The 12,391-nt window shown below is 35.4% G+C and overlaps 1 protein-coding gene across 6 annotated transcripts in view; it reads left to right on the plus strand.

The window, feature by feature from the left end:
• Positions 1-12,391, plus strand: part of MGLL (monoglyceride lipase) — a 191,618-nt gene that overhangs the window by 111,165 nt on the left and 68,062 nt on the right. For all 6 annotated transcript variants that reach the window (XM_034431512.3, XM_034431511.3, XM_034431518.3 and 3 more), the window contains exon 3: positions 1,080-1,186. In XM_034431512.3, coding sequence (XP_034287403.2) covers positions 1,080-1,186 — 107 coding nt within the window. The remainder of the gene's footprint in view (positions 1-1,079; positions 1,187-12,391) is intronic.

Raw genomic sequence — 12,391 nt, forward strand, 5'->3', positions numbered from 1 at the left:
TATGGAAGTTGATTGTCCGACAAACAGAACTGTTTGGTGGACTTTCTTCCCAACTTTGGATTGTTTAAAATAATAATATAAAAATACATCATATTCTGACAGTCCCCACTAAAGCAGTGGTGGGCCAGCAATAATCTGATGTCACGCTTATACATTAATCACATTTTCACACTTGTTCTAAATGGTGGATGTGCTACTGAACCATAATACTTTGCCGGATGTATTTCTTCACTGTTAATCTTTGGAAGTTCAGTCAAAACGTGGTTATTTAAGTAGGCATTTGGAGGATTTGAATAGAGAATGTAGATAACTAAGAATGTTGTGGGTGCTATTAATGTTATTACATTGTGATTCTATAGATGTGGTTTATTAATGAGAAGTACTTTATAATTTATTGTAGATCTTTTTTTAATGAAGCACATAAAAGCTGTTTCAATAATACATAATGTTATTTATAAATGTTTTATAATAAATAAGTCCCAAGCAAAAAGTAATGAAAGGACTATGGATTTTCATTTGGTGTCTTCGTAGGTAAGAAAGATACATTAGTTAATCATTGCTCTGTATCTCCTATCACAGGGTAAACTGGATTCAAATTCCTAGCTACTTAGCTTGATCTATCCCCCTAAGCCAGTACACATTGTTTGTTTATATCCCATACCTTTTAATCTGAGAGTTATTAGAGCAGTTAACAATATAAAGCATTAAAACTAATACCAGTATAAACATCAAAAGAAAAATTATAGTTGTTTTTAAATTGGAAGAGAAAGAAAAGTAAGTTTTGACTTGATTCCTTAAATATATCAGTATAGTCTACAGATTAGCTTCTGCAAAGTAGGCGTTCAGAGAGAAAAAAGGGTATCAGTAAAAACTTTTATTTCTGTCAGTTCTGTATGAGGGTATCTAGAGAGATTAACAGTGGTGGAGGGTTTGCTTGTCTTCTGAATGGTTGGACTGCAGAGACAAGAAACATCTAGGATGTTCATTCTCAAGATTAAACCAGGACTTTTAAATAACCACAGTTTGTTTGATGTTTCCTGAGTGCTAATTTTATGTTTTTGTGTTAATGCTCTGTTTAGGGGCCTGGTGTTTGTTGTTCATGGTGCTGGAGAACACTGCTGTCGCTATGATGACTTGGCCAAGATGCTGACAGGAATCAACTTTTTCGTGTTTGCCCATGACCATGGTGAGTGCCTTTGGAAAAAATTGTATGGGGATAAGATTAAAGGGGAATAAGTATGATATTGTAGTAGATGAAGTATAGGCCGAGGTCTGTGAATATTCAGGATCAAGTGCACCCTTGCCTATGGAAATTCACTCAATAACTTTCAACTAGTCACTCATTCCTAGTCCAGCCTATTTTACATAATGACTGCAGATGAAATGAAGAATTGCACGTAAGCAAATGTGAGCTTCTGAAGGGAAGGTGGAATATAAATTGAATAAATAAAAAGCAAAAAGAGCTTTAGGGATAATAAGGTAATCTAATTCTTGATTGTTCTGTCCATATGTGAGACTTTTGTCTAACTGTCAAGGAAAAGGTAATATGAAGGCTAACTGAGATAATCAGATAGGCTTATTGATTGGAATCCTGTTTATATTATGTCAGATGAACATAGAATTACCTCTGCATATTTTTAAGAAATGCAGAATAAAAAACATGCTGTGGAAGGTGAAATAATTCAATAGTTTAATCTGAAAATACTAATTTCTGTTAGTAGTCAAAAACCAGTTCTGAGAAATAATATGCAAGAAGAAATCCTTTGAAGTGTCAGAAAAACATGTCTTTTAAGTCTTTCATGTCTTAGATAATTAAAACAAACAGGAAACATTTTGAAATTTATTTAATTATTTTTCTTCCAAATGGTAGAAACATTATGGAAGAAAATATTGCTTTCTTTCAAGGACACGACAAGTGTCTTCTTATTTAAAAAAAAGTAATTGAACTAATTAAATAAATGAGAAGTCTTGGATTAGAACATGAATAATATTCTTCCCATGTTCTGATTCATTTCCTTATATTTTTAAAATTTTCCTTCTGTTTTCCATGTGGTCACAGAGAGAGAGACACACACACACAGAGAGAGAAATATATATATATATATATATATATATATATATATATATATATATATATATGTTTCAAAAAGCTTGAAATAAATCTATATTAGTCTCCCTTTATTTATTTATCAGCAAAATATAAATTTGGTATAAAATGGTTTGTCGTGAATGCGATTGCTTGAGGGTTCCTGGATTATATACACACTATTTCTTTCTTCTATTATCAACGTGAACATTTCTTTGGGAAAACTTTCAACTGGTTATAAGTTTAAGGAAAACATATGGATTATTATGTTCCTGTGTTTATTTACCAAGAAGCTACAATTACTTTGTAGATGATTTCTGCTGGAGTCATACAGTTGAAGCAATTAAGTGCATAATTCCTTTTAAAGACCATCTGGGAGTGTGCACTTCAGTTGCATCTCTTCTAGCTCGCCATACTATGGCAATAGCACTTAATGATAGCTAATGTTTCAAATTATGTTTCTAGGTCCATCAGAAACCTACAGGCACAGATGTAGCTATTAGTTTGTTTCTGTTACTTTTTCTATCATTAAAAGAAATTGTAATGAGAATTACTTCATTGGGTTTTGGCACTATATATATATAGTGTAAATTTTCAAAACACAAGTTTGAACCTCAGTGGGGGGGTTGTTTTCAGAAGAAGGTGGCATTTTAAAAACAACATTCAGTATGTCACACAAAACATCTCTGGGATTTCTGAAACCCACAGCTCTGTATGAAAACCAGGAGAAATACAATGAATAGTGATGCTAGTCAGGTTTCACTTGGAATCTTCACATTACAGTATCTTAATAAGCAAAGACACAGTTAAATGCCTTCTCTACATCTACATTTCTTTCTTCATCTGTGCCGGCAAACAAATCTCTTGGCATGGTTCTCAACAGAAAGATGATGGATTAACTCTATGGAAAGACAGAGATATGGCCAATTATGTGTACATTAAACTAAACTACTTATTTAGTGTATTTTATTAGTGATATTATATTATGTTCATGGTTTTGTTAGTATTTTAAAGATTTTTAAGCCATGTTAAAAATCAGACATTGGCAGCATAATATCTATTTTGACTTTGAGCTCCCTTCCTTATTCTTCCTATTATTGTATAATTATTATACAGTACTCCTATTATAGGAGTTTATTTGTATAAACTCCTATACAAAAACCTTAGAAATAGAAACTCTGTGGAATATCTATTTTTTAAAAAATATTAATTTCAGTGGTAGCTATCTCATTGTATGCTCATTCTGATGTCATGAATTTTAGTTTTAGATCATGCCTAAGTAATTGTCAAAGTTGAAGAAAGAATGTATTAAAGAGGTATCCAAAACTAATCCCAATTGCATAAACTTTGGCAGGTTTTCGGATGTATTAATGAAAGATATGTGTCTGGATATTTACAACCAGAAAACTGATTTTCTAACCTGGTAGCCACAGCAGGTCTTCTTTTGAAGGCTTATAGACAGGAAGGTCCCCACCCCTCCACCCCCTTTAGTTCTAGATGAGAACTAATAGAAGCTCTTAATCCACAAATGGAAAAGATGTACTCCAACATCCAGTGGTTGATTCCACACACTGCACTAAAATCACAATGTGTTTCAGTTTTGCTTCACATCACTTATTTTAAATTATATTTGGGGCTGTTTAATTACCTGAAGCTTTCAGAAGATTAGATGAAATTACTGAACCTGCAAACTGCTTCATTTTTATTCTAACCCATGGTGATTAGTTCAACTAGGGAGGTATAGAAATTGGTTTAATGTGTTTTTGATACAAATACTAATTTCATATTTTAACTACTCCAAGCAAAGCTTAGTTAAAAATTCATAAATCTCTAAATTTTGCAAAGCAAAAACTTAAAATTTTACAATGCAATAATTAAATTTTACAGCAAAAAGATTTCCCTAAAAGGCAATATATGTGAAAGAATGCATTGTATTTAAGATATTAGCAAAAACTGAATAGAAAGGAAGAATTGCTTGTATGGAAAAATGTACATAAAATATAAACAGGCTTTAATACAAACTGAGCAAAATTCTGAAGTTTTCAAAAGCCTGAACATATTTACAAAACTAGGAAATCAAAGACTGAACTTGACGTATTTACAGAAATGAGGAATGACAAAAACCAACATTGACAGAGCTGTGTATCCCAAATTGAAACATTGTTCACATGGGGATTCATTGTGATTTCCTAACAGACTGCATGTCCAAAAAAGCTAAAAGAAAGATAATTTCTGCCTATATGCTAAAAGAGTAGAGATTTGCTATAATTCCTATTTCGGACAGCGCTGGCTCTTTGGCTTTAAAATGGAGATGAGCACCGCCCCCTAGTGTCGGGAACGACTAGCACATACGTGCGAGGGTAACCTTTATCTTTACCTTTACTTTCTCAGTAGGATATGTGTATAAGAATCATTTTAAAAGATTGTATGGACCTGTAGTATACATACCAGGGGTGAAATGCTCCCGGTTTGGACCGGATTGCCTGATCCGGTAGTGATGGAGGCGGGTGGTTCGGAGAACCAGTAGCAAAAATCCCTGCCCATCCCCCAATTGCCCAGCTGAGCAGCGCAATCATCAGAGGCTTTTTTTTTTAATTTTTAAAAGCATTTTTTCTACAACCTCTTTGGCCGAACAGTAACATTTGTATGATTAATATGAGATGCATGTTTTGGTTTGATAGTTTCTACTTGAAGAATAGGATTTTGAAATTAACTCCCCCAAAAGCCTTTGGATACATTTTCTCTTTGGTCATTGTTTGAATGCAGGATCTCCTTCTGTGCTTTGGGTTCAAGGTTGGGTTGCTCCTTTCAAGACTCCCAAGTATGTTCAGTTTGAAACATACTTCCAAGAATTCGGAGGCAAAGTAACAGTCATGTTTTAATTAGAGGCTTAGAAAAATTGTAATAACTGGAAATTGTGGAATGTAATGAATAGAAGCAAGAAACTTATGGTACACTGCACAATGAGATGTGTGTTATTTTTGTACATTTTATACTAAAGAATAATGCATGGGTTTTTGCTTTTTTGTTTTGCCAAGGACAATTTCACAATTTTTAAAGCTTCCTTTTAGTTAACAGTTTCTGTTAATAGACTGCACCTGGCAAAGCTATTCCATTCAGTAGTTTGTGTGAGAAAAATGTACAACATTATCAAGAAATTATATTCTTGGAGTATGTTTGCAGAATGTACTATGCAGATAGATTTTCCCAGATTGAACTTCCGGTCTGGAGCCACGGTGCCACAGTTGGGGAAATAGCGGGCTCTAAGGAGCCCGCGAAAACCCCAACTGACAAATCACCGTCTGATCGGTCTTTGGACCGTCCCTCATCTTGTAGGGATGGGGGGTGAAGAGGAGCGCCTCGGTGTGCCAAAAGGAACAGGCAAGTTCCTCGGAGGCCAGAGGGCATCCTCAAAGTCTGCGGTGGGGGTAGGCAGCCATGGCGGCTGCCACAAAGCCGCGGCAGACCGGGACACAAGATCCCGGTGTGCAGGAGAGAAGAAGAAGAAAGAACAAATATCTTGAAGCCGGGTGAGTGACACCAACCCAGGACTATTTGGCTTTTTTTGGGGGAGGAAAAATAAGACCCCAACTTTAAATAGCGGCTACAGATCTGTGGGGCTTGAAGATCAAAAGGAAAAAAAATGGAAATAAAGACCCAAAACAAACTTTGTTTTAGTAAATTTGGAAAAATTGGCTTTTAATAATTTAGAGAAGTTGACTTTTTTTTTTCCTTATTTGGAGTAGATTAGAGAAATGTATCTTTGGGAGTTTACACCTTTGAAAGTTAATGGAGCTAATGAAGAAAGACAGACGGATGGCTACATAATTGCCATGGAGTCTGCGGTGACTAAGCAGGAGAGTGGATTGAAAAGATTTCCCTCTCCCTTTCCGTTTGGAAAAGAAACTTTTTAAGTGGCTTTTTACTTTGGATTACTTTGAAATTAACATTAGATCTATGGAATTTAGAGACCTTTATTCTGTCCTGGATGATTTCAAGAAGAAAGAAGGAACATTTTGGACATTTGACAATGGAAATTAACAAGCTTAGCAAAAAAAATAGGTGTGGCGTAGGAAGAAAAGACAGGAAGTTGATACATCACACATGGAACAGACATTATAAAGCATTAAAGGGACATACAAAATTTTTTAACTTGAACAGATGAACTTTGAAATGGAACATTTATGGACAGACAGAAAAAGGAAGAAAAGGAAGAAATAAAGTAGATAAATTGAAATGTAACTAAATTGAAATGTAAAGTTTAAAAGCCTAAAGGTATATATGATTTTTGGATAAAAACAGGAGGGTTTTTGGAGTAATAAAAATAGAAAATAAGGGATGGCAATTAAAATAGAGGATGATATATGGGTGGTTAAAAACAATAAAGAAAAGTATATTTTAATGTGAGACAACTTTAAGAAAATTTACTGTTTGATGTAATATGTTTTAATTTTAATATGCAAACAAATGCTAGAATGGTGATTATGTTTGATTAAGGTTTTATTGAACAAACTATAAGATACACAGATTTTAGCAACAAACTGTGATTTAATTTAATATATGCTGGAAATGATGATTACTATGAAATATATTGACAATTAATTTGAAAGAGCATGTTGGGAAACTGACAGAAAATAGATAACTATATTGTAAGAGAAAATTAAAATAAGAGAGATGGATATCAACTAGATAAGAGTTTGAGACTCGGAGGAAATACGTTGGAAACTAGTTAAAATGCTGGAAATCAGCCAAACACTTATAGGAGAGTTGGAGGAGAATATGCTGGAAATCAGCCAAACAAGAGTGGGAGCCCTGGAGGGGACTATGCTGGGAATCAGCCAAACAATATGCTGGAGATCAGCCAATAAAATGCTGGAAATCAGCCAAACAAATAGGTGGAGAGTTGGAGGAGATTATGCTGGAAAATATGCTGGAAATTAGCTAATAATGGTGGTAGGCTTGGAGGAGACTATACTGGAAATTAGCCAAAAATAGTTGGTGTTTTGGAGGAGACTATGCTGGGAATCAGCCAAACATAATATGCTGGAAAACAGCCAAACAATAGAGGGAGGTATGGAAGAAAATATGCTAGAAATTAGTTTAAATAAAACATGTTTTTGTGATAAATCTGTGTAACATGGAAATTGTAATAGATGCTAAGTGTTTTTAAGTGTGTTTAAGATACTAAGATTCGAGGAAAAGGGTCAAGAGATTAAGAATTAGATAGAATTTTGTTTTAGAAACTGTAATAAAAATGGAGTTGTATTGAACTTGAAATTAAGATTTGTGGTGATAAAATTGTAAGGTAAATAATTGGAATAAGAGGTTAGAATATTGTTAAAAATTATTTTGACACTGATGGTAAAAGATACAAGGTTTGGAAGAACAAGATAAAATCAGGATTGACATATAGATATAAAAATGAGCGAAAGTTAGTTTGAAAGTAAAATTGTATTGATATAATGGATTTGTTTAGGTGGAGATGCTAGACTTTATGTTAAAATTTGTTTTTTTTATGTTTTGAATTTCTATCCACAAAAGATGTAATGGGAAATTGAATGGAGCTTGTTAAAGGAATGTAAGCGTGGTAACCATCTATGACCAGATCGAGACTTTGTTCTTAAAAGTTATATTTTATGTTTATGTTTGGAAAAAAATAAAATAAAAAATATTTACAAAAAAAAAAAAGAAAGAAAGAAAAGAAAAGAAAAGTCATGTAAAAGAAAATAGAGGAAGATTGCCTCATTTTGCTGTACATGTGCTTTAAAATCACAGTTATTTTATATTTTAAAACTTTTGAAAGAGGGAATGCTCTTCTGTTTCTCATTCTTTGATTCAGTTAAGCATTGAAGATCCTTTTCCTATTTCTGATTTCCTTTTGAGGGTCATAGAGTTAATTCAGTGTTGTTTGGACAACTTTGGACCCTTTTTCCTTGAGTCAACTACCTTACAGGTAGTCCTTGACTTAGCCACTATTCCAAATTACAACAGCTCTGAAAAAGTGACTTACAACCACTCCTCAGAGTTAAGACCATAGCATCCCCATGGTCACATGTTCAACATTCGGGTGTTTGGTAACCAAGCATGTATTTACTATGGTTGCAGTTGCAATCAAAAATGTGACTATCATTTGTGACTTTTCCAGCTGGCGTCTGACAGGCTAAAACAATGGATTAATCCAGATTCACTTAACAAATGCAGCACTTCACCTAACAATCGTAGCAAAATCTGGTGTGACTCACTTAACTGCCCTGCTTAGCAATGAAAATTCTGGTTTTAAGTTGAGGATTACCCGTATTCCTATCTGGCCACTACTGCTGAAAATTGGCCACTTGGTTTCTCACCTTTTTGTGAAAGAAACCACATTGGAAAGTGGAATATAAGCTCTAAAGTACAATAAAATAATTCTCACACACACCCAGGGGTGAAATGTAAAATTTGTTGCTTACCGGTTCTGTGGGTGTGGCTTGGTGGGGGGGTTAATGTGACTGGGTGGGCATGGCCAACTTAAAAAAAAAAAACTTTTCAAAGCATTTTTTCTAATGCTTTGAAAAGCCTCTGCCAATCAGGCATTTCAGCTGGGATCGTCAGAGAGGCATTTTAAAAAATACCTCTCTGCCGATCAGGGAACTCAGCTGGGAATTGCCAGAGACTTTTCAAAGCATTTTTTTTTACCACCTATTCGGCCAAGAGGTTGCAGAAAAAAATGCTTTGAAAAGCCTCTGATGATCCCAGCTGAGCCGCGCGATCATCAGAGGCTTTTTTTTTTTTTACTTTTAAAAGTATTTTTTCTCCAGAAGAGATTGTAGAAAAAATGCTTTTAAAAGTAAAAAAAAAAAAAAAGCTTCTGATGATCGTGCGGCTCAGCTGGGCATGGTGGGGAGGGGGGGAGGGATTTTTGCTACTGGTTCTCCGAACCACCCGCTGCCATCGCTACCGGATCGGGCGGTCCAGTCCGAACCAGGAGCATTTCACCCCTGCACATACCCAAATATTCATTAGCAAAACCCAGCTGGAAAAATATCAAACATTTTAGATTCATATGTGTAATATAGCCTCACAATTTATTCATTATTGTCTCTGACACCAAAAGTTTGTTTACCCCACTCTAAAATTGCAGGTGTGGGCATTGCTTGTTATTCTGTTGCCTTCACCGCTTTATACAGGGATGAAATTTAAAAATCTGTGGGCGTCATAAAAAGAAACTCAAAAGAATGCAAGTTGTCAGGCAGCTGAATGATGAGTCCATATGCTCTAAACACCTTTCAGCTACTATGAGATCACTGGAAATGTGAACAAGATACATTTTACCCTGTTTTTCTTTTGTAAAAATCAGAATAGTTTTAATGAAATTGTATGAATGATTTTCACTGTCATGAAACTATCCCTTCCTTCCTTCCGTGGAGCTCCATTACTGAGGCCTAGATTACTTGTTGTATATACCGGTAGCTGTATTCCTTACTAGGTCTTTAAACATAAGCATGTAAAGTCCCATGAGAAGCAACCAAAGGAGATAGTCAAACATACACTTTTGCCACTTTTTGATAACCATGGCAAATATATAACCTAATAGCCTCTTTTTTTGTCTTGAGTCCAAACGATGCTTCCTTCATCTTATCCTCTAACAAGCATTTTTCTCATACCTTCTGGCTGCTAGATGATGTTGGATGCAGTCTGCCAGTTTTCTACCTGGACTTCTGCATAGTATCTACGTATTACAGTCCTTATATTGTAAGTTGTAGGGGGCTTCTGTTTTTTTTTTCTTGATTAATGGGTCTTTTGTTCTTTTAGAGGAATTTTGTAGGTTTTGTGCTACAGAGATTCCAAGCAGTTGTAGTCTATTGGTTGTCTCAGAGATATTTTGATATACGGGAGTATTATCCTTTTTATAGGTTGTACTGGTTGAGTTGCAGTGGATTGTGTAGTCAAAAATATTTAGATGAAGTTGTATTGATATCTGCTATGTTGGAAAATATTGTATAAATGGTCCGTATCCTTTTTTTCAGCATTTTGGGTTACTGCAGAGTAGTTGTACTTGTTTGAGTAATGTTTTTATACAGTTCTCATTTAGGAAGTTGGGTTGCTGCTTGATTAGTGTGCACTTGATTAGTGTGACTTGTTTTTCAATAAACTTGGGTCTCCAATTTGCCTTCGTTTCATCTGCTAATGAGGATACATAGGAAGGCACCCACACTTTGGAATATAATCCCCCCCCCCAAGGTAAGATTGGCTTCATCCATATTAGTCTTCTGGAAGATCCTTAAAACTTGGTTCTGTCATCAGGCCTGGCAATCCTAGCAAAAGATTTTGAAATGGTTGCATTGCATTTAGAATGCATTCTCCCTTGTCTTTTTGTTATTGTGTTTTTTTAAAAAACGTTTAAACTGCATTCTAAAGTTTTTGTTTTAATTCTATTAATTGTTGGGCTTTGTGTTTTTAATTGTGTGCACGACCTGTCACAAGCAAGAGATGGGCAGCTAAATAAATAAATGGGTAGGGCATTGTTGTTTTTTTCTTCTCTTAGGAATATTCTTCCTTTATAGATGTTGATTGACTAATGTGTCTTCTCCAATTGTTCCTTTTATAAATTATGACAAAGGGTGTCATCTACATAAATGGGTTCTGTGCGTGGGAGTATTATTGTAGGGATTAAGGAAGATGACCTTGATGGAGATATGCAGGAGCTGTTACCTAGGCAAAAGTGTCTGAATCATTTTTTTAACCTCCAGGGTTGTTCTGCTTGGGGCAGCAGGAGGGTTAATACTTTGAAACTAGGCTCTTTCCTGCCAGATTTCTGCACCAATCCTACACAAAGACGAAGACTGAAGTGAATAAATATTAGGTACACATGGTAGGCTTCAATATGAAACGAGAGAAAGAGGGAGATTACTTTCTCTCTGTTTATTTACAGAGGTGGGGGAATGACAGATTCCCCTACCTCTCCATGCCAATCAGGGATTGTTTGAACTGCTTTTTAAGATGAGTTTAGGATTGTTCTGAACGTAGAGTGAAAAAAGCTGATGGGTGTAAGAAATTGAAGAATGGACTTTCCATACAATATCCCTCATGTGCCTGTAGGTTCTTACTGAAAGACGAGGTCTTCAGCTAGTGGTACTAATATATTTTACTTGGACTTAAGTAAGGCATTTGACAAAGTAGACCATAACCTACTACTTGATAAAATAGAAAAATGTGAGTTAGACAGCATCACCACTAGAGGGATTCATAACTGGCTGACTAACTGCACTCAGTGGGTAGTCCTCAATGGAACTGCATCTACATGGAGGGAGGTATGCAGTGGGGTACCCCAGGGCTCTGTTTTAGGCCCAGTATTCTTCAACATATTTATCAATGATTTGGACGAGGGGATAGATGGGGAACTCATCAAATTTGCAGACGACACCAAGCTAGCAGGAATAGCCAACACTTCGGAAGATAGGCTTAAGATACAGAAGGATCTTGACAGACTTAAATATTGGGCGCTATCTAATATAGATTTCCATACTAGCTTGAAACTATGAGCCAGCAATGTGCAGCAGCTGCCAAAAAAGCCAACACAGTTCTAGGTTTTATAAACAAATGGATAGAATCAAGATCACGTGAAGTGTTAATACCACTTTATAATGCCTTGGTAACGCCAAGATTGGAATACTGCATTCAGTTTTGGTTGCCACGATGTAAAAAAGATGTTGAGACTCTAGAAAGTGCAGAGAAGAGCAACAAAGATGATTAGGGGACTTGAGGATAAAACATATAAAAAACGGTTGCTGGAACTGGATAGGTATAGGCTTATGAAAAGAAGGACTAGGGGTGACATAATAGCAGTGTTCCGATATCTCAGGAATTGCCATAAAGAAGAGGGAGTCAAGCTATTCTCCAAAGCACCTGAGGGTGGAACAAGAAGTAATGGGTGGAAACTAATCAAGGAGAGAAGCAACTTAGAACTAAGGAAAAATTTCCTGACAGTAAGAACAATTAATCAGTGGAACAACTTGCCTCCAGAAGTTGTAAATGCTCCAATGCTGGAAGTTTTTAAGAAGAGATTAGATAACCATTTGTCTGAAGTGGTGTAGGGTTTTCTGCCTAAGCAGGGGGTTGGACTAGAAGATCTCCAAGGTCCCTTCCAACTCTGTTATTCTAAGATATTATCAGTTATTTTATGTATTAGGCATTAATACATTAACTTTATTCTTCATGAATTTATCCAAAGTCTTTCTAAAGCAGTCAAACCGGTTACAATCATCACTGAAGGAATTACATTCTACATGAAATATGTGATATACACGGAATTATCTGAAGTTTTTA

Source organism: Pantherophis guttatus, chromosome 2 (assembly GCF_059756535.1).
Source record: "Pantherophis guttatus breed Tessera chromosome 2, ASM5975653v1, whole genome shotgun sequence".
Lineage (NCBI taxonomy): Eukaryota > Metazoa > Chordata > Lepidosauria > Squamata > Colubridae > Pantherophis > Pantherophis guttatus.